Below are 27,987 nucleotides of genomic sequence, written 5' to 3'. Positions count from 1 at the left end.
GAAAGGGACTTAAATCACTGATATCTCTGGGGAAGATTAAACTTGTTTATTAATTCATGCAAACATTTTCCAAGTTGGGGGGGGAATGGGCCAAGTCAGTAGAAAAGGCCTTCCAAGAAAGGAGCTGGGTCAGATGAGAGATTTTAAGACTTATCCCCTAATCAACTCCAGAAGGAAACATAATAGCAACTTATAGAAACATTTTTACCATGTTTGAACAAAATACAATTTTATCCATAATTTTCAAACTCATTTTCCACTTTCAAGAGAGTTGAAACTCATATTCTTGTCCAGAGTTTAAAGTATTTTGTTTTAAATATTTCCTCCTCCAGACAAGTTCCTACTTGCCTCAATAGGGTCTGCGAGTTTACATGAGAGCACACTAATTCTCAATCCGCCCCTTGCTCTGTGTGATAAAAAAAACTGTAGGGAGGAGAGAGAGAGAGAGAGAGAGAGAGTTAACTTTAAAAATCACCATGTTTATAAAGTTGAAAACCATCGACCACAACAGAGAAAGCAGTAAACAAGTACAATGAGCTGTTCTGCAGTGTAAGCATAAACCACAGTGACAGCTGTAAGACTGAAGAGAGTTCACCTTGGTAGGAGTTTGGGAGAGAAATCACAGATCTGGCTCCTGACAGCGATTTTGTGAAAATCTATGTTATTTTTCTCATATTTCTCTTTGGTAGGGAAGTTGGATTTTCAAATCCAACACCTACAAAAGAAGGGTTTAAAATGTGTTCAAGGGGCGCCTGGCTGGCTCCATTGGAAAAGCATACCACTCTCAATCTCTTGGTTGTGAGTTTGAGCCCCATGTTGGGTGTAGAGATGACTTAAATAAATATATAAAATAAAGTGTGTTCACTTAGCAGCTGTGACACAGCTAACCTGTGGTAGTAACCTGTCTGTTAGGCTATGGGGATGTGATGATGCAGTTTATTAATAACAATGTCTTATTTTTTATATTTAACAAAGCACTCTTACCAACATTTTATTTAACATAGACTGGAAGGGTAGGTCTGCTGGCCATGCTAATTCCAAAGACTAGCAGGAAAACAGCCTAGTATCAGGAAACACTGGGAAGGGTGAGGTGGGCAATGAGGGTAGGTGGGTGTCTTTCAGTGGCACGCTCTCCCACAGTCTGGTGGCTTCATTCTGTAGGGCTCAGCACCTTTCCTGGCCTGGCTGAGCTATTTTCAACAGTCTGCTGTAGAAAACAGTAGTGTTGCAAATGGCAGTCATGCTCCAGGAAATCCAAAGGAATTCTGTCCCTATGAGGATGTGGTCAGCTCCACCCTGAGGAAACGTTGGGTTTTGCCCTCTATGGATCACCCCAATTTTGCACTGGTGACTTCAGCCTCTGCGCCCAGTCTTTGAATTCCTCTTTGAAATCATTTTTTAAGAACCATTTCCTAGTTTCTTCATTGATTAATGAATTAAATCTTTGGCGTATCCATTTTATTTTTGTATGAGAGTCATGGTTTAATCCTTTTTGGAAATCATTCTTTGATACTATATCAGACTTACAAGGACTTGTGTTGCTATCACCATGTATTCTAAAACATGAAAATACCAGGGCACCTGGGTGGCTCAGTCAGTTGAGTGTTTCAGACTCTTGGTTTCTTTTTTTTTTTTTTTTTAGACTCTTGGTTTCGGCTCAGGTCATGATCTCAGAATCCTGGAATCAAGCTCCATTGGGCTCTACTCAGCAGGGAGTCTGCCTCAGATTCTTCCCTCAGTCTCTCCCCCAACTCATGCTCTCTCACTCTCTTTAATAAACCAATCTTTAAAAAAAGACATTAAAACACCTTGCTTTGAAATCCCTCCAACTGAACCCTTTTAAGTAGCCATTGTTTTTAATTGTAATATGCTAAATATATAAAATGACCTGTCTCTATAGCGATACTTTGTTTTTGTCATATTAGCAGAACAATGTAAGTTCTTTTTTTAAAGATTTTATTTATTTTAAAAAAAAGATTCTATTTATTTACTCATGAGAGACACAGAGAGAGAGGCAGAGACATAAGCAGAGGAAGAAGCAGGCTCCATGCAGGGAGCCCGATGTGGGACTCAATCCTGCGACTCCAGGATCATGCCCCAGATTAAAGGCAGGTGCTCAACCGCTGAGCCATCCAGGCGTCCCAAGTTCTTACTTTTTAAATTACATGTTATATTTTAACTGATTTAAAATAATTCAAATTGTTAGATTCTCATGATCTTTACTACATTTTGTGATAGAATTGTTTTGTATCTGCTTAAAATCTGTTAAATCTGATTTAAATACCTTTTAAACATGTCCTTTGGAAAGCTACAATGTCTCTTTTTTGACAGCAATTTTTGTTATGTTTATGTTATTTATTTGTTTGTTTGTTTGTTTATTTATTTATTTATTTATGAGAGACATACAGAGAGAGCCAGAGACACAGACAGAGGGAGAAGAAGGCTCCCTGCTGGGAACTGGATGTGGGACTCAATCCCAGAACTCCAGGATCACGCCCTGAGCCAAAGGCAGATGCTCAACCAACTGAGCCCCAGGCGTCCCAATTTTTTTATGTTTAGATCTAGTTAGGAAAACTATAAATAACTTGCCATGAATTCAAATTGGTCGAACTCATTAACAACTGGAACCTCTGGTTTGGAGGGAAAACAAAGTTGGTCAAAGATCTGAGTATACTCTGATTTAGGGGCAGACAGTAAGTAGATGGATCCATGCTAATGGTGGAAAAGATCCAGTATATTACTGCAATTTCCCCCCTTCAGCCTACTAACAAAGAGGCCTCGAACCAATGTGCTAGAAATATCTGCGAGGCCATAGGTAACTCCATGTCTGCAACCTACTGGGATGCACATAAGGCCCCAAGTAAAGAAGCCATGGGCAATGGGCACACCTGCTTCTGAGGCTGAACTAAAGCAGGTGCAGTGTTACCCAAGACTATTTCAGAGTACCTATGAGATCACAACTATTTTCATGATTTTATACTAAGATGCTGTTTGCCTTTCTCACTCTCATGCATAGAACACACTGTGGTTTTCTAGAGGCTGTGGGATGTGACGTGATATCATTGCTGACTGTTAATGGCATGTGGGCTCATGGACAGGTTTTAAATTATTCTCAACGTCATGTTCTAATGCAGAAATACTGACAGACATAACTCTCTTCAACAAGAGCTGGAAAACTTTTAAGTGTGTAAAGGAGAAAACATTTGAGACTGATAGAAGGAGAGAGATGATGCAGTCTATAGCCCTATCTCATCTGTGACCTGACACAAGCAGCAACATTTCTTGGTCCCATTTTCTGAACTTGCAAAACAAAAGGAGTTTGTCTCCCCCTTTTTCCCCTTAAGTATTAAGATTCTATGATCCTCCCACACTGAAGGGTTGCTAGCGCTGCTCCAACTAGAGTTGTAGGATCACAGAGTTCTAGCGGGTCACAGAGGCTGAGGAGTAGTGGAGCTGGGATTCTGACTCTCCCGTCTCTCCCCTGCATCCAAGCACGTGGCATGTGACTGTGCCATCTGATACTACTGTCACCCGGCAAGGGGACAGGGATATCAGCTTTGACCCTACAGCCCAGGGCCCTGCCTTGGACTTAATAAAACAGATATAATCTTTGTTGATCTACTTCTTTGTTTTTTCCCCAAGATTTTAAGTAATCTCTACATTGGACGTGGGACTCAAACTCATGACCTCAAGATCAAGAGTCACATGCTCTACCGACTGAGTCAGCCAGGCACTGCTGTTGGTCTAGTCCTCTGGTGTCAGGTGGAATCCTTTTATTCTACACCAAACAAAAACAAAAACAAAAAACCCACCCGATTACTTGCATTGTTTCCACATTAACCAAATCCTTCTGCATATCTGGGAATTGTTAAAATTATTGTAAATTGTTATTTGTTATTGTTAAAAATAACAAATGCCCTAATTTATTAGGTCAGACTCTAGGATTTTTTTATTACTTGAATATATAGAATGACATAGTACTATAAAATGCACTAACTTTTAAATAAATTTTGCTTCTTTCCAGAAGAAATTGCCACTTCAATGCTGTTTTCTGTTCATCCGTCATTGCAAGAAACTCATTTACCTGGTTAAAACAATCAAGCAGATATTTCCAAAGTCCATATAAATAACTCAACAATAATGTGAAACTTGACTTTGTGCACTCGAAGGGAATTTTATTTATAGTAATTACAGCTCAATTCTCTTAAAGGAGGAGATAAGGTCAGAAAGCCTCCGTAAACTGAATGTCTGAGGGCAGTCAGGTGCCTCAGCCCAGAAAACTCCCCTTCACAAAATAGAAACCAAGCGGGGCTGAGGGCTCATGGTAAACTACAGGTGCTGGCGCTAAGGGGAAACACCAGGTGCCTATCATGCACACATGACTAAGTGCTGCTGTCCTGGTGGAGGAGGGCAACACGTGTGTTCTGACTCTGGTGACTTCCTTCAGCTAGTTGGTGGAATACCACCAAACCCTCCCTCTACCTCAACTGATCACTATCTCCAGTGCTGCTGCTGTTGTTTTTTAAGATTTTATTTATTTATTCATGAAAGACACAGAGAGAGAGAGAGAGAGAGGCAGACACAGGCAGAGGGAGAAGCAGGCTCCATGCAGGAAGCCCAATGGGGGACTCGATCCCAGGACCCCAGGATCACGCCCTGAGTCAAAGGCAGACACTCAACCACTGAGCCACCCAGGTGTCCCTCCAGTGTGCTGTTGTACCCACAGTTACTGGACTATAAAAAGTGTCTTCGGGATCCCTGGGTGGCGCAGCGGTTTGGCGCCTGCCTTTGGCCCAGGGCGCGATCCTGGAGACCCGGGATCGAATCCCACATCGGGCTCCCGCTGCATGGAGCCTGCTTCTCCCTCTGCCTGTGTCTCTGCACCTCTCTCTCTCTCTGTGACTATCATAAATAAATAAAAATTTTTTTAAAAAGTGTCTTCTTGGGATGCCTGGGTGACTCAGCAGTTGGATGCCTGCCTTCGGCTCAGGTTGTGATCCCAGGATCAGGGATCGAGTCCCACATCAGGCTCCCTGTGAGGAGCCTGCTTCTCCCTGTGCCTGTGTCTCTGCCTCTCTCTCAGTATGTGTCTCTCGTGAATAAATAAATAAATCTTTTAAAAAAAAGTGCCTTCTTTCTCCCCCACTGCCAACAGCCTCTGCCTCTGTACCCAACAGCAATATCAGCTGTGATTTGAACACACGTGATCATGCAATTATTCGTCCATTAAAGCAATGTGTGTTTAAATCAAGCTTTATTCCCACCCCCAGACCTCTTTATTAATGACTTAATTTCTATCAACTGTTCACTGAAATAACCTATACCTGGAGAAAAGAGAATTCAACTTGGAATTATTTCCTTTCTGCTACTTACCGTGCAGCCTAAAGTTTCTTCAGCAACCCCTCCTGTGAGACTGCAGGCATGGAGGGTACCGGTGTGGTCAGTGAGGTCAATTAACAAGTGGAAGCTGAGAAAAACAGATTTAAATTCCAAAGAATCTTTGTTGCAAGCAGTACAAGTGCTGGATCTTTCATTTACAATGTAACCACAGCCTGAGCTGAAAAAAAAGACAAGGATAAAATGTAAAGGTCCTAAATGACCAACCTGATCTCTAACAGAAGAATCCTGCTCCCTTAAAAATCTAAATCAGAGTAATTTCAAAATGCTCCGCGTGGTACACTGGACAGACATACAAAACAAGGAACAGCACAATGTGCAATCAAGCCCATCTCCACTGCCTTGCCTCCCACCTTTCCCCTGCTAGGGCCCCTTTCCTTCACCTCCAGACAGCCACAGAACTGCCACCTCAGCCCTGCCTCCATCCTATCCTGTCCTATTCCTTTCTTTTTTAAGATTAATTTATTTATTTATTCATGAGAAACACACACAGAGAGAGAGGCAGAGACACAGGCAGAGGGAGAAGCAGGCTCCATGCAAGGAGCCTGATGTGGGACTCGATACCCGGTCTCCAGGATCACATCCTGGGCTGCAGGCAGTGCGCTAAACTGCTGCGCCACTGGGGCTGCCCCTGTCCTATTCCTTTCTATTGAGGGTATGTCTACCTAGTATCCTAGGATCAGCGTTCTGAGGGAGGAATCCTGTTTTGTGTCTAGAAAGCCTGAGTTCCAGAAATGCTCACTTGATGCTCTGTACTAGGCCTCTGCAGGACAGAAAAATCCTAGGGTTAGTCAAGTTCACACCCAAAATGCTATTAGTGCTGTTAGTGACACACTCCTCTCTTTAAGTGGTGATCACATGCTATTCCATATTTTTTTAAGATTATTTATTGATTTATTCATGAGAGACACAGACAGAGAGAGGCAGAGACACAGGCAGAGGGGGAAGCAGGCTCCCTGAGGGGAGCCCGATGTGGGACTCGATCCCAGGACTCCGGGGTCACACCCCAAGCCCAAGGCAGACACCCAACCGCTGAGCCATCCAGGCATCCCGCTATTCCATGTTTTGAGGCAGGTCTTACTTTAGCCAATGTGGACAGAAACACTAACTCAAATTTCTCAAATAGAGGGTGTGATATGGTGCTTTCACACCATAGTGTGTGTGCTTTCTTGTCTAGGCACAGATCACTTTTGAGGTAAATTTCAGATACTTTTCCTCAGATATCAATATTAAAGATGTAGGAAAAAAATCAGATAATAAAAATTTCAAAAGTTTTTAAAAAATGTTTTTCAAAAAGTAAACACTTGACTTATACAGCAGCCTCCACATTGGTTTTTTCAATTTAATACCAAATCACAAAATGTTTCCAAATCCGTAAGTTAGTATCTTGACTATGGTGATAGATACACAAACCTGCACATGTGATAAAATCATATCCAGAACTTCATGCACACGCGCGCACACAAACACACACACACAGGACTGCATGTCAATGTGGTAAAATTTGAATACAATCGCCTGATTGAATTAATGTCAGTATCCAGGCTGGCTAAGATGTAACACTATAGTTTCATAAAAAGTTACCATTGGGAAAAGCATATAAAGTGTATGTGGGTTCTCTCCATATTATTTTTTGTAACTCCATGTGAATCTAGAACTATTTCAATAATGTTTTTTCTTTTTTTTAAGTAGGCTCTATGCTCAGTATAGAGCCTAACATGGGGCTTGAAATCACAACCCTGGATTAAGACCTGAAATCCAGAGTTGGATGACTGACTGAGCTACCCAGCACCCTCAATAAAATTTTCAATTACAAAAATTCGTAGACTTTTTTTTTTTTCCGTAGACTTTCATAGTAACATTTAGATGCTTTTCCCCAAGCATCTTTCCATTAATATTAAATCACTGCAGTTTACTTTTTTTTACAAGTAGATACTAACTTTGACCTAGGAGATGTTGTAAATCATATTTACCATGCAGCTGAAAATAATTTTTTAAAAATGGTGTCCCTTGTATTGCTATAGGACATGGCAACCAAAATAATATTCTAACATATCATAAAACAACAGTTTGTCAACTCAGTTAAAAGTGCTGGCAGCAGGGGAACCCAGATGGCTCTGTCAGTTAAATGTCTGCATTCAGCTTGGGTCGTGATCTCAGGGTCCTGGAACTCAGCCCCACACTGGGCTCCCTGCTCAGAGGGGATTTTGCTTCTCCCTCTGCCTCCCCCTCCCCCCGCTCATGCTCTCTCTCTCTCTCAAATAAATAAAATAATTTTTTAAAAAGTTTCTGGCACCATTTTATCTTTATATTTTAAGATTGAAGAAACATAGCAAATCAAATTTTACTTTAAAAGGCAATTATAACCTTTGAATCTACATAGGTTGCCTTGGAAACTTCAGCATGGCTTATTTATACATTTCTTTCAAATATATAACCATTATTATGTCAAAGAATAGCTTTAATTTTTGTAGAGCTTAAAATGTATTAACAATAGTTGTTCTTTATTTCTTTTTTTTTTCTACAGCATGGTATGTAACTTTATTTTTCTATGTTCTTTATTTCTTACAAGAATAAGTTTGCTGGGATCCCTGGGTGGCTCAGTGGTTTAGCTTCTGTCTTTGGCCCAGGGCATGATCCTGGAGTCCTGGGATCAAGTCCCACATTGGACTCCCTGCATGGAGGCTGCTTCTCTCTCTGCCTGTGTCTCTGCCATTCTCTGTGTGTGTGTGTGTGTGTGTGTGTGTGTGTGTGTCTCATGAATATATAAATAAAATCTTTAAAAAAATAAATTTGCTGACAAAACCAGCTGCTTACCATCGATGTCGAACTACTGTTGTGGTGTCATCATCAATGTTCAGCATAGAAATGTAAGCATAAAGAATGCCGTAGAAAGTGTCAGTTTTTCCTTCATTCTTTGAAGCTTTTGCCTTTAATTGCTTAACTGTATAGACATCAACTATTGTATTTACTAAAAATAAAAAGAAGTTATTACAGCTCTCTATATATTCTAAGAATTCCAAAGGATTATATCCAAATAGAAAAACTACAAAGTTCAAATGAGAACACATAATAGCTTCAGTTAAGTAATGGAAAAATTATTACATTTGCTATATTAAAACTGATTCTAGAAATGGACAGAAAAGCAAAAATAATAAGTAAAAAAAGGGGAAAGAATGAGAAATTTAATTCATTGATGTCAATGTAAACTTTCTGGTCATCAGAAGATGCCATTAAAAGAGTGGGAAGGCAAGCCTCAGCATGGAAGATGCTAGTAATCTTTAAAGGAGACAAAGAACTCATATCCAGAATATATAAATAATTCTTTAAAATCAATAAGAAAAGGGTAGTCAGTTCACTTTTTAAAAATCCCATCAAATTGTCAAAAGGTTATAGAAATCTCTAAAAGTTTAAATATTATTTATTTATTTATTTATTTTTCCAGATAAAGAGAGAGAGCATCCAGAGGGAGAAGCAGAGAATCTAGGCCAACTCTGCACTAAGTATGGAGCCCCCGACATGGGGCCCAATCCCATGACCCTGAGATCCCAACCCAACCCAAATCCAAGAGTTGACACCCAACCAACTAAGCCACCCAGGTGCCCCCAAATTTCCAAAAGTTTTAAATAACATTTTAAAAAGTAGAAATATAGCAGTCACAGAATAAGAATATTTTATCTTTTACTATGTAAAATAAAACTATTATCTTTTGGCCTTTCAAAATGTCAAATACTATTTGAATGTGACTTACAATCTATGGATTCTTTCAAATAACTGTCGATTTCATCATCCAGGGGACTTGTTTCTTTATTTTCTCTTATAAAATTCAATAGAATATTAGCTTCTGGGGTATCTTAAATAAAAAATGCATAAAATGTGAAAAACAACTGATTACTTCTTATTTTTTTAAGGTTTATTTGAGAGAGGCAACACACATACATAGGGGGAGGGGCAGAGGGAGAGGGAGAGAGAGAACCCCAAGCAGACTCCTGCTGAGTGCAGAGCCTGACATGGGGCTCCATCCCAGGAATATGAGATCATGACCTGAGCTGAAATCTTGAGTCAGCTGCTCAACTGACTGAGCCACCCAGGTGCCCCAAGATTTTTTTTTATTTATTTAGAGAGAGAATCTCAAGCAGACTGCATACTAAGCATGGAGCCTGAAGCAGGGCTTGATCTCATGACTCTGAGATCAAGACCTGTGCCAACACTTAACTGACTAAGCCACCCAGGTGTCACTGATTACTTTTTAAATAATCATGAATGATCCAATATTATTTTTAACAGTAAAAATGAAGTCATATAAAAACAAATAGAATGTTATGCACCCATCAAGCAGTGTGATGTAGCAGTCTACTAAATGTAGAGATGTACACCAGATATTGTTAAAAAGCAGCTCATAAAACTATGTGGTACAATTTCCTTTCAATTAAAAAAATACACATATATACACATGGGTATGCAAAGTTATCTGGAAGAGTCTACATCCAAGAAATGATTCTCTTATAAGATGATGAGATTATAGGTGCTCATTTTCCTTTTTTGCTTTTATGTATTTTCTGAATTTTATATTTATTTCTTTTCTAGCAGAAAAAAAAATTTGTTTAATGTGTTCGAAAGCCTTGCTGCTTGGGATGCGAGCGTTCTCAGGAACTGTCAGATGGTATGCCCAAAGGCAAGGATGAGATTTTGAAAAAGGGCTCCCATGGGACTCTGAAACCGTTCAACCTCAAGGCCCCAGCCTCCAACACTGGATGGCCTCTAGCCTTCCCTTGCCCACCCTGATGTGCTGATTGCTTGGACCCCTGGGGCAGAGGCAGGTGCTTCTTCCTCACTCCCATTCAACCCTGAGTCTAACCACTATTCTTTCGCATAACTAGACTGAACCCCCTGCAAGCAGAGGTCTGCCTCTTCAGCTCTGCCATTTTAGTATCCAATATAAGCAACTGTCCTTCCACTCACCTGACCATCTATATACCCATTGTGTCCTGCCTTGTTCCAGAAAGGGCTTATTTTTTTTAAGATTTATTTGTTCATGAGAGGCAGAGACACAGGCAGAGGGAGAAGCAGGCTCCCTGTGGGGAGCCTGATATGGGGCTCGATCCCAGGACCCCAAGAGCTGGGGCAGCTGGTCTGAGCTGAAGAGGTTCAACCACTGAGCCACCCAGGTGCCCTCAGAAAGAACTTATGTTATCTCACTACTCAGCAAAAAAAGGTATTCAACAGATATTTGTAAATTGATGAGTGAATGAATGAATGGATGGATGTTTTTGAACACTAACAGAATTGTTGCACCCCAGACAGAAGCAGGTGCTGGAATGAGGCTGCAGAAATCAAAGCCCTGGGCTTTCCACAGGCTCCGCTATAAAGATCCTTCCTGACAGCAAGGTTGTTGGGGATTGTCTGATAGATACTCTCAGGGTTGAGAAAGCCCTAAGGAAAGCTAGGATGAAAGCTTAAGCCATTAGACATTTTTAGTTTGTATGTGCTGGGTGTGTAGCCCAGGAAGTTACAAACAGGCTGATTTAAAGAAGTACATTAGAATTCACAGCCCTGGGCAGCCCCGGTGGCGCAGCGGTTTAGCGCCACCTGCAGCCCAGGGTGTGATCCTGGGGACCGGGGACCGGGAATCAAGTCCTACATCCGGTTCCCTGCATGGAGCCTGCTTCTCTCTCTGCCTGTGTCTCTGCCTCTCTCTCTCTCTCTCTCTGTCTCTCACGAATAAATAAATAAAGTCTTTTTAAAAACTTAAAAAAATAAAATTCACGGCCCTTGTAAGTACTCTCCCTTGTCTGAGAAGAGGCATTTATTGTAACGCTGTTGGCATTGCTCAAACACTTTGATATTTCACCTTTCAGTCTGTGTTTAGAACCAAGCATACAACATCCACTGAATATGTGTCTCATTAATTTAGCCTTGAGTTATTGATATAATTGTCCTATCAAGCTTGATAACTTTTTCCAACAGACAAATCCAACTGTCTTTTAGAAATTTTCCCAGGCCTTATCTACCTCAGAGGATGGAAAATTTTAAATTATTCACATTACTCTATATAATACTAATACAGTTATTAAGTTATTTAAAATGATAAGCCATAGGGACGCCTGGGTGGCTCAGTGGTTGGGTGCTTGCCTTTGGCTCAGACCAGCTGCCCCAGTTCCTGGGGTCCTGGGATGGAGCCCCACATCAGGCTCCCCACAGGGAGCCTGCTTCTCCCTCTGCCTGTGTCCCTGCCTCTCTCTCTCAGTCTGTGTCTCTCCCGAATAAATGAATAAAATCTTGAAAAAAATAAAATAAAATAAAATGATAAACCATAGTATGGCCCTCAAAAAAAAAAAAAAAAAGGAAGAGTGGTACTTTCATCCTAAATGTTGAGACTAGATCATGGTTGTGTCACCATCAATTTACAGCAAAGCAACTAGACCGATCCTTTCAGTACTTAGAATATGGCACAACTCTGCCCTACTTTGCTACAGAGTAAAAGCCAACATTCTTTCATTAGCTTAGAATAGTCTTCTTGATACCCAGCCTTCTTCTTGGGCCTCGACTCCTCCTGCCTATGCTCCGTCGGCTCCAGCCACACTGGCCTCCTGGCTGTTCTACCCTCATGCAGGCACATGCCAACCTCTGCGCCTTTGCACTAGCCATTCCAGTACTAAGATCCTGCTGCTCTTTCCTACGGTTGACTCCCTCACTGCCCCATCCCGTCTTTGCTCAAATGTCACCTCCCCAAGGAGGCCTACCTGACCACCCTCTGTAGAGTGCAACCTGCTCCATACACCATGCCATCTGGACTCTCTATCTTCTTCTTAAATATTTAATAATCTACTGATGTGTTAGTTTTATTGTTTATCATACATGTCTCTCCTGCTAGAATGTGAAGCTCATGTGGGCAGAGATATTTGTGTTTTGTCACTGGACCCAGGGACAATGCCCTGTACAGAGCATGTGCAACGTCATGTCACCTTCCATGATCCCACTTTCAGGGACATAGTGTTGCTGGATGGATGCGCAAGCTCTGGTGCACGTATGTAGAACACAGAGTCTTGTCATTTTAGGTCATATCTCATAGAAATGCTACTTTTAAAAATTCCGATAATGGTTTGGTCAAAGACCTTAATTTGCTTTGTAATTCTGTCACTGTTGATGCTTTGTCAGAGACCAGCAGAGGGAGCTATCGTCTGGAATGACCCACTATTATAGTTCCAACTTCCTGAGGTTGGGAAGGACCATTCCATCTCTGGAACTCTGGACTCTTGCACGTGCAGGGCTCATCTCTCTATCTGCACTACAAAACACCGTAAGGATACTTAAGGACACCAATCCCTCAGGTCTTCCCAGACCCTGTTTCCAAGACTGCATGCTGGAATAAGCTATAACTCCTTTCAACAACCACCCAGTGGGCCTTCTGGGCATTTTATTATGTTATGAACTAATGATACTATGTGTATGTTCTCAGTGTTCTGGTACTAAGTTATTTGAATATAGTAAAACTGAATTCATTTTTAAAATAGTCAATAATTAAGGTAATCCAATCAATTACATTGATCTCTCCAAAATCATCACAAGGGATGATACTTTAAAAATGAGTCTGGTTTTTCACATTTCTTTAGTACGGACATCAAAGATGTAGCTCACTGTAAGTTCAAGAAATGTAAATGTAAAGCATGTAAATGTTTTACAAAATGTAAAACAACTTTCACTTTTAATTCAAATGAAGTCCAAGCTTTGTTTTCATTCTTTTTTTTTTTTTAGAGTGTGCACACATGCACCCATGAGTGATGGGGGAGGGGCAGAGGGTGAAGAAGAGAATCCTAAGCAGACTCACTGAGCCTGAGCCTCACTGGGGCTAATCCCACAACCCAGAGATCATGACCCAAGCTGAAAACAAGAGTCAGATACCCAACCAACTGAGCCACCTAGGTGCCCTTTGTTTTCATTCTTAAATACACTGTACAAACACTGAAATGTGTAACATGGTAGTTTCTAAAGGGAGACAACATGGGGCAACCCGGGTGGCTCAGTGGTTTAGCACCACCTTCGGCCCAGGTTGTGATCCTGGAGACCCGGGATCGAGTCCCACGTCGGGCTCCCAGCATGGAGCCTGCTTCTCCCTCTGCCTGTGTCTCTGCCTCTCTCTCTCACTCTGTGTCTCTCATGAATAAATAAAATCTTTAAAAAAATTTTTTAAAAATAAAGGGAGACAACATTTCAGATGGCCTTTTACCTGGATTAGTCGTAATAATGGTTTTTGAGATTACAGTTGCTGTCATGCAGTTCCGAAATTTGTCAAAACTTATTCTTACATCTGAGGCAAATATTACTGTTTAGGGGGAAAAAGTCATTTTACAATTATTTTACAATTAATGTACAAACAACTACAAAGAATGAACACAATCATTTCAGTATCATTTCAGTATACCTGTGTCTCGTGGCACCCAGCTCTGTGCAACCAGGATAGATTCATTATCCCAACTGCAAATTTTTAAAAAGAAGTAAAAATTTGAATACCTTAAAAAAAACTGACAATGACCACATTATTTACCAAAAACAAAATGTCTTAATGGCCGGAGTTAATTCCCCAAGTTATCACAAGTACGAGTTAAGGATGTCAGCTTCTGCATTTTGCAGGATCCACTGTCTATTTTCACAGGGCATTTCATGTTGGTGTGATAAGTCATTCCTTAGACACTGTTCATCTTTAACAACGTCTGCCTCATCAGGTCCTTCTTTCCCCACTACGTAGGTTGTTCAAGGCTAGCAGAGCTGAGTGACTACCAATCTGAAGCCTTTACAGCCACTTTGTCAGAGCATTAAGAGAGGGCCTCACACTGGATAAACTGTTCAGGGGACTTGATGGGTTGAAAGTCTGCTTCAAATCAAGTGTTTTCTTTGGTGCCCAGGCATCCAGAGTCTGAACAATGCCATGTTATACCCTGGGTGCTTCAGCCTGCAGCCAGGGACAACACTTGCTTTTCTACCATCTTCCCATGGCCTGATTCTAGGGCACCATCCAAGCAATCACAGAAAATCTGGCTGCTTCATTACCAGTGGGACCTAATAGATCACTGACTGTTCTAAAGCAGAGGACAAGAATGAACCAATCACAGTGCAGTCCATCCAAATAATCCCGTGCTGTCTAAAGACTTCATTTTAAGGTAATCTTATAGCACAGACTCTAACATTCAATGTATAAGAGCAAAGTTTCCTTTTTAATAATTATTTCTCCTCAATCATTATTCCTCCCCTATTATGAAATCCACCATCTTTTTCATAAAATGAAAACATTCTGTCTTTGTGCCAATAGAAGAGATATCACAGTTTGGACCAGATGTGGGAGGTTACCATATCATTGCAAAAGAAGACTCCGTCTCATCATAGAGCTTCACCTCACACATCTGACCTTTCCTCCGGTCTGCAGTTGTAAAGTATTTTGGTTCTCCAACCTTTGAAATTGAAGGAAATCATTATTCTTCACCTATAGTTGCAGAGGTACTTAAATGTTTGTTGATGGACTTAAATGTTCACCTCTTAAACGGCAAATTAAAAATATCAAAATAGCAAGAATCACTAATACATATTTGATTATTGTAAAACCTTCTTCTATTTCTAAACTAGGTGTATTTAGCTAAAGCTGTAAGTTAAACAAGTTTGATTGAAGAGAGATACAGAAATATGTGCTTTATGTTAAGACTGTGGCGTCATTCAACATGTCACAAAGCTCCACCATAAGCCTCTGAGTGGCATCTAGGTGGACTCACTGAAGATGGAAAGTCTATTTTCATCATCTGTGATGCCTACAGCTTAGTGCAGAGCCTGGCATGGAGTGTATGTGACCAATGAACTGTCTTCCTAGGCCCCAGCACCACCTTGCTGGCACAGGCTTCTGTGCTGCCTCCTTGGGGACAAAGTAGTGAAGAATAGATGAGGGAGGCTTGGGAGGGTGCTTTCATACACTGTCTGGCTTGACTCACACTGGGGTAAGGGATCATGGGAGCGGAGGTAAACTCGGGGACCCTTGTGTCTCCCCAGTGAGTCCTCCAAGGGAAGAGCAGGCCCCTCTGACAGCACATAGCAGTGGCCCGGGCATGGACTATCAGCTGGCTGCCCTTCGCTACTGTCACCCCTGCATCTCCAACAGAGCTGAGCTCCAGAGGAAAGAGCTGAAGAAAGACTTGCAGCTGCCAGCTGAAGAACATGACCTAGAAGGAAAGTCGGAGGAGAGGACAGCCAGAGTATGACAGAGGTCCACCACATCACAGCACACAAGAGGAATCTACGAGAAGGAGTCTAAAGTGAAGAGAGAGAGGAGGTGATAAGGAAGAAAGGACTAGACAAAAATGTAAAGAAAAGGAAACGTAAGAGAGAGAGAAGTAAAATAGTAGAAGAAAGACACACACAAAAGAAGTAATGTCCTCCTACAAAAGAGAGTGCCGACTCATGGAGGGCTTAGTGGAAAAAGCGGTCACAGGCTTTTGCTTATACTCATAGTGAGTTTTAAAAAATTCTTACAATGAAAAAAAATTCTTACGATGTTATAATATAATGGCATTGTGTTGAATTACAGGGAAATCAAGATAATATCCTGCCTTTTTGTAAGATTGAGCCTAAATTGTCCAGAAAGTGATTTCTCCAGTTTTTCAAGACTGTCACCTAGGGAGTTTATTCCTCTGTCCTGAATTATCTTGCGTGCTCACTGTGTGGTGGGCACTGGGGTGGACAATAAAGCAGTCACGGCCTCCACCATCATAGGCCTGTCAAAGGGGAAAGTCAACACCATTGTTTAATGTGGAAAAGCCATGAGTGATTACTTAAACATTCCATGTATGTATATGTGGTCTCTGACTATCATTACTCCCCATGTTGTGAACTTTAATCTTACACCTTTAATTTTCTCCATGTACTTCTTTGTGTGTGAAACTGCACTTTTGAGATCTACCTCCGAATGTCTGCCAAGTGACCGACCAGTCTTGTCCAACAGAATTTGAATTTTGCTGCTGCAACTGCGTAAGAGGGAGGTACTGGTGTGCAGGTCCCTGAGAGGCTCCCCAGCACCCCACTATGCCTGTACGAGGTCACGCCGGTCACATGGTGGGTATGTACACCCCCCCCACATCCCAGAACACCTATGAGCACACACATGAGTGGATTCCGTGAGTCCTCCAACTTATGCCCCCTCAAGAAACTTCATGCAAATCTTCAAGTCCATGAATTTACCCTTTCCATTCGTGTCTTTGTTTCACCAAAGTATGCAAAACTCTCATAGTAGATCATTTAGGGATGTGCCTCATTTAACATTCAAATTCTACTTTATTTTGCTACTCATTTACAGATAAACTGCTCCTCTGACATTGATGAGAAGTGCCACGATTTTCTCAATTCAAGTTACTATGGACTAAGAAAATTTACTCCAGCTGGTTATCACTTTTCCAAACACAAGTGAAGTGACAGACTACTGCCTGCCAGAGGTTGGCTTTGTTGACACTTTAACTTACCGATCTCACAGCTGCAAGCACATTAATAATCCTCCCATCCAGACTGTATCCATTTGCAATAATGTCACCCAATGAATAAAAATCACGGGATTCTTTAACAGGTAAGTATATCAAAGCAAGGAGCTTGGTGTCCACTTCGTAACTGGAACAAACTTTTACCATGGAGTGATTCTCACTGAGCAATAGTTTACAGTTACTAAATTGCAAAAACACAAACAGTTAATATCGAGTGACTTTCTAATGGAAAAATACTTCCAGGTTCACATTAAATTATCTTTTTGGTTGTGATTTAGTGGGTGAACTAAATCTTTTATTTATTTATTTATTCATTCATTCATTCATTCATTCATTCAAGACACAGAAAGAGAGAGAGGCAGAGATATAGTCAGAGGGAGAACAGGCTACCTGTGAGGAGCCTGTTTCTTGATCCCAGGACCCCAGGATCATGCCCTGAGCCACAGGCAGATGCTCAACCACTGAGCCAGCCAGGCATCCCTGATTTAGACTTTCTTAAGAAAATTTATATTTTTACTCTGAGAAACATTGAAAATGTTGTGAAATATTTTTTTGTCTAACATGTATTAGGGGACTAACATGGGAATAACATGTATTTGAGGACTAATTTGTGCCCGAATTTAAGCATACTAGTTACTGACCATGCCCCAAACTCTGAGCTTCAGTTTTCTTCTCTACAAAATTGGGGTATAAAAGCATTCTAAAATGTCAGGGTGGCAGGTGTCCCGTCATTTCTGTCTCCGCAATACTGGCTGAACTGCCTGCATCAGATGGTGCTTGACTCCCTTCTGTGATGCTCTCTGTGGAGTAGATGCCCAATATCTACATACTGAACTCTAATCAAGGTGCTCTCTGCCCTCCAGCCAGTCAACTCCCAAGTCCCCTCATGAAGCCTCTTTCCAGCCCTTTAACTCCAGCCATCCTCCTGCGCCTCCCCCTGCTGCTTCCTTAGGTGTTTCCTTCATCACTTCTCATCCAAATTACAGCCTTGTCTCCTAAGCTTCCTTCCCCCTCAGGTTGCCGAAATGATCTTCCTAAACCACAAATATGAATATACTATTTCCCAGCTCAAAGATCTTCTGGGCTAGCTGTCAGCCAAGAATGAAGTTGGTATACCAGGCAAAGCTGTCTGAGAAGTGTCTCTGCTTCTCTCTCAAGCTTTTCTTTCCACTGCTCCCCTGCCCCTGCCCTATAGCCAGCCCAACCATATTAGACTACTAGAATAGGTAAGTGGCAGTTTTAGCAAAAAATAGTCAAACATCAACAGTTTCATATGGTTCAACCTACTGTCAACTGTTCTGGAAAAGGCCAGGAGGTTTCATGTTTGTTCCCTCTGCCAAGAACACTCTTCGCCCCTTAATCTCCCCCCACTTCTTTCATTCCATCAATATGTACTGAGAGCTAGAATGTGCCAGGCCCTAGTCTAGGTACAGGGAATACGGGGGTGAAGAAGACAGACAAGACCTCTGATCTCATGGAGTTCACATGTGTGAGAGGGACACACACAACAGTTAATCAAATAATCTCAGAGAATGGGTTATGAGGATAACAGCACAGAGTGAAGTCCTAGTGATGGACTGGAAGGGCCACTATACACAGAGTAAATGGAGAAGACCTAAGGAGGTGACATTAAAGCTGACACATCAATGAAGAGAAGGAGCAAACATTCAAAGCAGATGGGAAGAGACTGTTCTGTGCAGAGGGAAGTGAGTGTGCAAAAGCCCATACTACAGAATGAGCTCAGGGTGTTCAGAGTGGAAAGGAATCTGTGTGGCTGCACAGAAGTGAGACTTGGGGTCTGGTATGAGGTCGGAACAGTAGGTGGGAAGGGTTCAAAATGGTTGCAGGTGTATATGTAGTGGAGATTGCTGTGCCCCACTCTGCCCTTTAGCAATGTCACCTTGCTCTGGAGAGCTGCTCTCAAGCAGATACGCCAGTGGTGGGGAATGGATGCAGCCAAGAACTTGTGAATCCAGGCCACAAAAGCCCAGTCCCCTACCTTCGGGGGGGCAGTGCCACTCATGCTCCAGAGCTCCCTCTGGGGCCAGGAAGCAGAGTTGGGGGCTCCTGCCGAACCTGCGTCTCTGCTGTCCCCAATCCTTCCTTTACAGGCTGCTCCCGAGAGCTCTCCCTCAACAAACCACTTGCACAAAAATCCTCCTCCAGGCTCTCCCTCCAGTGAACCTGAACTAAAATAGGAAGGCGTGTAGGCAAAGTTATACCTTGATATGATACATCTATAGGACTTCCAGGATTTTTTTTTCTTGGACAACCCCACAGGTGAAGATTTATTTCTTTATCGTTGTTCAGCCTTAATATAACCAGAGTTAAATTTTTCTAAATCTAAGAATGAGAATAAAAGTACTAAAACAGCCATGTTTTCATGTAATCCTGTATCAAGGTAAATTATTTCATAATCAAAGGTAAATACTGTAAGGAAGAATTAAATTCCTAATTTTCAAATGGAAGCATATGCCCTCAGTATGCTCTCTGCTAATGTGACACACAGACACAACAGTGGTGGTTACTCTAGCACAAAGGCTATTGACTCTGTGCTGGATCGTTTACCCAGGAGTTGCAGGGCTGAATTTTTCCTCTCTTTCTAATTCCTTTCTTTGGATCAGAGGATTTTCAATTGTCACTGCAACAGAAGGAGAAATATGATGCTATTACAAAAAAAGTAACTAGATACATAAAAACAAGTGTGCATCACAATGAACATTACAATGTTATTTCTAATTCCTGAATCAGTGTAGCATACCCTTCAGAGTCCTCTCCTTATATGACTGAGGCATGGAATCCTGGGGTATGATCATCGATTTGATCCCAGATGACATTTCTTATGCTTTGTGTTTAAATCCCAATGTATGACTTGCATTAATATTGCTTTATTGATTAATTACACTGAACCACTGATCTGGTTACAACTTGCCCTTCCATAAAACATATATTTTAACTGAACTTCATCCAATTCACAGTTGCCCTAGGAAATAAGAGCTACTGGGCAGAAAGGCCATGTACAGTCCAGCTCCTGATTTCAGTTCCACAACTTATCAGCTTATGACTCAACATTTTAGGGATTTTGTTTCCTTATGGTCTTGTTAGACCTTTTTGTGTCTGTTTTGCTGATTCCCCACACAACCACTCCATGATCCCTTTCTACAAATGAAGAAATTGAAGCTTACAGAGGTTAAATAACTTTCTGGAGGTTTTATATCTAGAAACCAGTACCTCTAGACTTACAGTCATTCTGATTCAAAAATCTATAATCTTTTCACTCCACCACACTATGATCCTATTTAGATTTATAATTATTTTTGACCTTAAGCTTTTAAGAACTTTTACCTCATTCATCCTCACAACCATTAACCTATAGTTTAATACCAAAATGTAAAAACAAAACAAAACAAAATGTATCTTTAGCTCCATAGAACTACCGGCTGGCATTCATCCAAGGAATGTTTCTGACTGTACTGGGCCCTGTGGAGTTGATAAAGTTTTCTGCCTTTACAATCCATATGTTCAAGTACTTTATTGTTCAGTTAGACACTACAAACAACCCTGCAAGTTCATAACATGAGGCAATAAGTATATGACCAGGTACAAGTGACAGGGACAGGTCATAGCCTGCCCAATTGTGCAGCACTGGAGAGTAGTTTAATTATGTGCATTACTCTTTCCCTTCTTTTTTCTACCACGAAAGAGAGCTGGTATCGTGCTTTCTTGTTTCCAATATGAAGCTAGCACTGCCATCTACTGAACAACAGCATTCTATACTTTATACCAGGTATACTACCTCCTTTAACACTCACAGAATCTGTAGGGTACTCATTCACAATTGAGGCACAACAAGGTTAAGCAATTTTCTCAAAGCCAGGATGTAAACAAATATTGGAAGTAGGATCTGAATCCAAATCTATCCGTTTTCAAAGTCCTTGTTTTTTTATTATATGACGCTGTTCTATCAGAAGGATCCTGGGATGGGTAAAGGATGCCAAAGATCTGGTATTTTGAAAGTAAAGCTTTCAAAAATCCTATTAAAAATTCAAATATTTTCTTTTATCAAAAGCTATTTAATAGTCTTATTATGCTTACTGAAAGATAAATGGTTATAGCAACAACAGGAATTGATGCAAACTAAAATATGAAATAAACCAAAGATTAGAAATCCACCTAGTAAAAATATGTGACTATCACATTTATATGTTTCAAGTAATAAAATGCTGACTGCCTGTGTTATGCTCCTAATGCCTGACTTTTTTCTGACAAGTTTCATAAGAATTATGAATTGTGTCTTATTTTGACTCCCTCAATGTGGTTTCCACAAATATATCACAGGAATAACACTATAATAGAAATGGTTCAAGAACCAATGCCAACTTACCACACTCTCCAACTCTAAAGCTGTCAGAAAGTGACCTGATGTAACCTTCGCTGCCCCAGGATGTTGCATTTACAAAATGGGTTGGTGAGTCCCGAATCGTAAAACTGAAAGTGTACCTCTCTGATCCAATATCTAAGGGAAACCAATGCTTTCGTGTTTCAAATGAAAAACTTATCTTAGGTTTGAACAAATATGATTATTATGACAAACATACTCAAACACATGGTAAAAATAATATTTCCAATACAAATTCTAAAATAAGCTATGCTTTAATGAATCTCAAAGCTACAAAAGTAGATACCTCACTATTAATCCCTCTGTTCCCTTTCCCCAGTTATCTGTGTATTTGGAGGGAAATGACATGTTGGCTTGAACCATACAGATTTTAGCTTAGATTCTTAATTTTTCTCTTACTGTTATTGTTTCAAGCGAAGTCATGATTCAGATCTAAATTATTTCAAAACAAATAAATGTGTGCTAGTAAATGGCTCCACTAGGGGTCAACAGGTATATTTTTCCCAAAATAAAATTTCCTTACTGTTTTTTGCTAATTAAAAAAGTAACAACTTAATATACATATATAAATTACAGATATCTACCAAACTCTTATTAGCATTTACCTCTGGGAAGGGGACTAGGCTGGGAAGAGCTGGGAGTTGAATTGAGCAATGGGTGTTATATACAACTGATAGGTCATTGAACACTATACCTGAAACTAAGTATGTACTTTATGTTGGCTACTTGAAATTAAATTTTGAAAAAAAAATTTCATTTTTCTATGACCTTCTGTACTGCTTGAATGTTTTATGAAAATATAGTAATATGTGTGTAATATTTTTTTAAAGTCAGCGTATCTTCTCCAAAAAAAGAGTTCTGTATATATATTCATAAAAAGTACTCCAACACCATGGGAATCATCCTTTACCTCCATGGTCTGTGAGATAAAAATTGTATTTCATTGTTGTGATTTAGCAAATATATAAATACTGACATTTTCCTAAGTAGAGCTTAGAAAACAGAAACACAGCCTTTCTCAAACCATTCAAATGATAATTCTGATCTAATTAATCATAATGAAGTAAAGTTAAGCCATAAGCAAGTATTTACATCAAACATGATAATAGAATATTACATGAAGTTAAAATAAAGGTACCATCACTACACCAAGAGGGAAAACCAGAGCCGCAAGTACTCAGGTGATTCAAATAAAATTAATGTCTTCTGCTGAAATTATTGTCTGGCTGACTAGAGCACTGACTCCTTCAAGCTCCACAGAAGTGCTTATTCTGTAACTTCTCATAAGCAATGCTAATGGTTTAAAAACTAATAGTAGTACTGTGCCAGTTTTGGCATTTTACATCATATCATTGTGTATTGACTCAGATGTTAGAAAACTTGGTTTTAAAGTTGATTTTTAGGGACGCCTGGGTGGCTCAGCAGTTGGGCATTTGCCTTCAGCTCAGGACATGATCCTGGAGTTCCAGCTGGAGTTCCAGGATCGAATCCCACATCAGGCTCCACCATGGAGCCTGCTTCTCCTCCCTCTACCTGTGTCTCTTCCTCTCTCTGTGTCTTTCATGAATAAATAAAAAAAATCTTTAAAAAAATAAGGTTGATTTTTAAAATCTAATTTTAGTCTTGGATTATGTCTCCATAGTCCTTAAACTTTTATAGAGTTCAAACAACTCAATAAGAGCCACTAAAACCAGAGTTAACTGTATTTTCCACATATGAAAGATCAATTTTTTTTGCTGGATTGCCTGGTTGAGTAAATGCATAGATACTGCTGCCATACCTCTCTCCCTCTTTGCTACTCTATCAGGACACAACCCTGCTCAAAACTCCTGTTCCTTAACATTTTCTTTCTTAGATTTATCCATGTATTTATGTCTCTTAGGCTGAAAGTGATCATTAATATGATCATTAACATGGCCATTACTATGGCCACACAGCCTTACATATTATTAAAAATGATTTTAATGTCCTCACACATATGGCCTTAAACTGAGTACCATACAATATAGCAATGGGCACTGCTCTTAAGGAGTTAAACAGGCATGAGAAATTTAATCACTTAAATACACTTTGTTGTAGTCATAAGCCACACTTGATGAAAAACGAAACAAAGAATTAAATAGAACTCAGCTTTTTCTGTCTGGAAAGCCTTTGACATCTGTTTTCCCAATAACTATACCAATTATTTTCTGAAAAACAAAAGGGTTATAGAAGACCAATATTAAACACAGATGTAGATGGTAAATTTAATTTCATGGACTTGTTATATTTTACTGACTCTAATAAACATTTTTGACTAGGAGCCATTTAAATATATTTACTCCAAACATCTAAAAACTTCATAAATGTTCAATTCCACAAAGAATAGTACAAAGTAATAAGACAGTTAACTGCTATTACAAATATAATCATTTAATACTTAGCATGTTTCTATTTTATTTTTAATCACTAGGTGGAGCACAGTAACTGCCCTATGCTATCAGTTCTTACTGAATTCATTCAAAGCATATGTACATGCAATTTAATTTGCCAGTCTTCAAAGCTTTCTTTAATATAGGACTTTCTAACAATCCACATAAAATTGCTTAGCTCCTTAATATGAACATGCTAAACAGTAAAATAAATTTGATTGTAACAAAACTTGTACATTGCTGCTAATAAATCTAAGCTCTAAAGTCCTAGATCTTAAATCCTAAATATAGTAACATCTTAACATTTTAATGTTCTCTTTAGCACTCCTAGACAAAACCTGAATATTTAAAAGTACTTTAAGAAACAAATATAACTATGTTTTCCTGAAAGGATAAACCTAAACATATTATTAATGCTAGCAAGTGATTTTAACCTTGCAATAATGTGTTACATTTAAAATATGTTCAAGTTTTTAAGACCACCACATTCTAGCTCAGCTTTAACTAATCTTACTACATTTAGATACACTGCTGTTATTTCTTAAATTCCATATGCATGCAGATCTCACAAATTTTGTTGGAAAAACACAACTAAATATTGAGCAAAGCGTTCTAACTGAAGAGGAAATTAACAAATAGATTATCTTTCTTTTTTTTCTGAGCCTACATCAGAAGAACTTGGGCTCCCTATTTTTAACATTAATAAACTCTAATTGCACTATAAGGTTACATGTAAACGTATCCCATTTTAAGAAATCTGATTTGGAAATGCCAAACAACAGACCGCTTAGGGCAAGGAAAGAAGGGGATGTGATTGCTTTAGGTTAAATGCTTCATCTCATAAGATGATTCCACCTAGATTTTGTTTGACTAAATAACAGTCTTGGCATATTTGAAATGATTGAATTCCCCTACAAACCTTCAGTAAAAAATGAATTTTTGCATATTTCACAAATACATCTTTTGTATACCTTTATGTCATAAAAGGAGCACAGTGACAAGTATTTAAGTCTCTAACTTAAGTATAATTTGATTAGAGAATACAAAGTGCCGAGCAAAACTTTACAATGATAAATTTAATCTGTTATTAAATATTTAATTAAAATAATACAATTAAGCTTTTGATCATTTTGAACAATTGCTGGTCATATCTACAATATCCAACTATAGACAAAAGAGAGACTAATTTTCATTACCTGGCATAAAATTGAAGAAGTACGGGTTATCTAATATCAACAATTGTATTGATGGAATGAGTATCTATATACTCATCAATTATATAGGTATGTGTCAAATGAACCAATAATGTTAATGTATTTAATATTACCACATAAATTTGGTAATCAAACTATATCATTAAAACCTACCAGAAAAAAAATTAAAAAAAAAAACAAACCTACCAGATTAGCCATATTTGGATGCAGATCTGAAAGTGCAGTGAAGGTCTTTGATGCAAAGGAGTTTGCCATTCTTTTATCTACATTTTAGAAAATATAAGTTGGATGCATAAATTAAATAACTGAAATAACCCATGAAAAATTCCAAGATTAAAACAAGTCATCTGGGAGGGTGCCTGGATGGTGCAGTTGGTTGAGTCAGACTTTTGGTTTTGGTTCAGTCATGATCTCAGGGCTGTGGAGTCAAGCCCCATGTGGGGCTCTTCCGTGGATGCAGAGCCTGTTTGGGACTCTTTCTCCCTCTCCCACTGCCCCTCTCCTCTGTGCATGAATGTACTCTCTCTCAAACAAATAAATAAAAATAAAATAAAATCTTTTAAAAAGTTATCTAGGAAAGCATTGGATATGTTACTCATTCTTTAGGGAACGTTTTTATTATAACAGTGAAATGTAAGTTAGTACAGATCAAATCTGTAAAAAACATGTTTCAAAATGTCATTTTACAGTTTTGAATGATACAGTTCGGTTTCAATTTTTAACTTCCACTTTCAAAAAATGTGTAACTGAGCAAATTTTTTTACATTTTAATATTTCTGAATGCAAGAGACATCCTAGGTAATGAATGTTAGTTTCAGTGAAACACAGAATGTGAGGGGTTTTTTTGAGTTTTTTAAAAGATTTTATTTATTTATTCATGAGACACACACACACACACAGAGAGAGAGAGAGAGAGAGAGAGGCAGAGACATAGGCAGAGAGAGAAGCAGGCTCCATGCAGGGAGCCCGATGTGGGACTCGATCCTGGGACTCTAGGATCACGCCCCAGTGCCAAAGGCAGGCACTAAACAAACCGCTGAGCCACCGAGGTGTCCCAAATTTAGAGTTTCAGATGAGAGATGATTGAATGGGACATTTGCAGATTTAAATATTTGTTACCATAAAGCCTACTTTTAGAAATACAGCAAAATTCAGGGTGCCGGGTTGGATTGGTTGAGTGTCCACTCTTGGTTTCAGCTCCGGTCATGGTCTAGGGGGTCACAAGATAAGAACTTAGAGAGGGGCTCTGTGCTCAGTGGGGAGTCGGCTTGGGGGTTCTCTCTGTCCCACTCCCTCTGCTCCTCCTCCTCCTGCTGGAGGGCATGCCTACTGTCTCTGTCTCCTCTCTCCCAAATGGATGAAAAGAGGGAAAGAAGGAAAGGAAAAGAAAGAAAAGCAAGCAAGCCAGCAAGGGACGTCTGGATGGCTCAGCGGTTGTGCATCTGCCTTCGGCTCAGGTCATGACCCCGAGGTCCTGGGATCGAGTCCCGTGTCGGGCGTCCTGCATGGAGCCTGCTTCTCCCTCTGCCTGTGTCTCTGCCTCTCTCTCTCTGTGTCTCATGAATAAATAAAATCTTTTAAAAGAAGAAAGAAATACAACAAAACTCTCCCGCAAATACCTTCAATCTGGTTACACTGCGTGTGGGGAGAGGCAGGGATTTCAACCCCGTCTCTAGGCGAGAGCAGAGGTGGGGCCTGAGAGACTTCTTGACCGTGTTCAATGCGAGCTTGTGCATAAAAAGCCCTCAACATGGAATGAACGCTAGTAAAACGTGGAACGGCGGCCGGTCCTGAGTACCGTCCCTGTCAGCGGTTTCAGCGCCGCGACACTCGTCAGTGCGGCTGCTCAGTTTCCACCATTCCTTCAGCACACGGAGGCTCCGGGGAAAGGGGGGAGGGGGGGACGCGGACCCTCCCACCCCGCGGGCCGCCCTGGGGCTCTCGCTGACAGAAGACACTACTTTCTTTTTTCTTTTTTTTTTTTCTTTTAAAGAAGCAAAGTCTCTCAATGAAAGAATGATGATTTCTAAAAATAAAATCATTTAAGAAGAACAGAGGAGGGCAGCCCGGTGCCTCAGGGGTTGAGCGCCGCCTTCAGCCGCGGGCGTGACCCCGGGTCCCGGGATCGAGTCCCGCGGCGGGCTCCCTGTGAGGAGCCTGCGCCCTCTCTCCGTGTCCCTCATGAATAAATAAATAAAATCTTGAAAACAAAAAAAGAACAGAGGGCGGACTCGAGAGCGGCCCAGAGCCTGCCCCCCGGCCGGCTTTAGGCTCCCCTAGGGCGGCCGGGCAGCTCCGCCGGGCACCCCGCCCCGAGCCCACCGGACGGGGCGGACGGAGGCCCGCGGGGGAGCCCGGAGCGCGGGGACCGGGGGACACCGCGCGCACCCGCCCCGCCGGGCCCTCCCCACCGCACAGCGCGCTCTGAGGCGCGTGCCCCCCGCCGCCCCGGGGACGAGCCCCCTGCGGGAGGCGGCGCCCCAAAACGGAAGCAACGGAAGGGGCAGCCGCGTGACTGGAGCTTCAACGCGGCCCGCGCAGCGCAGCGCCGAGGCCCCCGCGCGCGGCCGCGCCTCGCAGATCCCGCCGCCCCGGGCAGGCCTTCACCTCAGCCGCGGCTCCTCGCGCCTGCCCCGGCCCGCGCTCCGCCGCCTCTCCACAGCGCGCTCCGCCCGCAGCCCACCGCGCGACCGTTAGCGCAGGCCACGCCCCTAGCCACGCCCTGCCTCTCCCTCTGACTCCGCCCCCGCACTGCCCTGCGCTCGGCTCTCCACTCCGACCTTCGCCCCGCCCATGCTTGACCCCGCCCTTCGCCGCGCTCTTGCCACGCCCACACGCCGGCCCCGCCTATCCCTGGCTCTGGCTCCGCCCCCGGCCCGCCCACTCCTGGCTCTGGCTCCGCCCCTGCGGTCTCCCTGCGGTCCCGCAGCTGACTGGCAAGCCTCGGGGAGACCAGAGAACGAGGGGTCCTCCGCGCAGAGCGCATCGCCCCAGACCTGCGGCGAGCTGGGCTGGGATCGGTGAGGTGCGCGGCGGAGCTCCCGGGCCGGGTCTGC

The 27,987-nt window shown here is 41.3% G+C and overlaps 1 protein-coding gene across 7 annotated transcripts; it reads right to left on the bottom strand.

Moving 5' to 3' along the window:
• Positions 1 to 31: 31 nt before the first annotated feature.
• On the bottom strand, positions 32 to 27,619 carry MEIOB (meiosis specific with OB-fold). 7 transcript variants are annotated; one of them, XM_038540782.1, is made up of 14 exons: positions 27,539 to 27,619; positions 25,118 to 25,194; positions 23,438 to 23,495; positions 21,292 to 21,423; positions 19,476 to 19,548; positions 16,893 to 17,088; positions 14,743 to 14,843; positions 13,820 to 13,872; positions 13,625 to 13,720; positions 9,149 to 9,250; positions 8,215 to 8,368; positions 5,374 to 5,557; positions 3,998 to 4,084; positions 32 to 423 (listed from the first exon to the last, which is right to left on the bottom strand). In XM_038540782.1, the coding sequence occupies exons 2-14, from the start codon at positions 25,184 to 25,186 to the stop codon at positions 313 to 315; spliced, it is 1,416 nt and encodes a 471-aa protein (XP_038396710.1). In that variant the 5' UTR covers positions 25,187 to 25,194; positions 27,539 to 27,619; the 3' UTR covers positions 32 to 312. The 7 variants fall into 7 exon arrangements, 6 of the variants coding, with proteins under 6 accessions (XP_038396710.1, XP_038396705.1, XP_038396708.1 ...); XM_038540777.1 differs by lacking the exon at positions 27,539 to 27,619 and adding an exon at positions 26,551 to 26,993; XM_038540778.1 differs by lacking the exons at positions 32 to 423; positions 27,539 to 27,619 and adding exons at positions 433 to 1,207; positions 26,551 to 26,994.
• Between the last annotated feature and the right edge of the window lie 368 nt (positions 27,620 to 27,987).

Source organism: Canis lupus, chromosome 6 (genome assembly GCF_011100685.1).
Source record: "Canis lupus familiaris isolate Mischka breed German Shepherd chromosome 6, alternate assembly UU_Cfam_GSD_1.0, whole genome shotgun sequence".
Lineage (NCBI taxonomy): Eukaryota > Metazoa > Chordata > Mammalia > Carnivora > Canidae > Canis > Canis lupus.
This window is presented reverse-complemented; position numbering and strand designations above follow the sequence as displayed.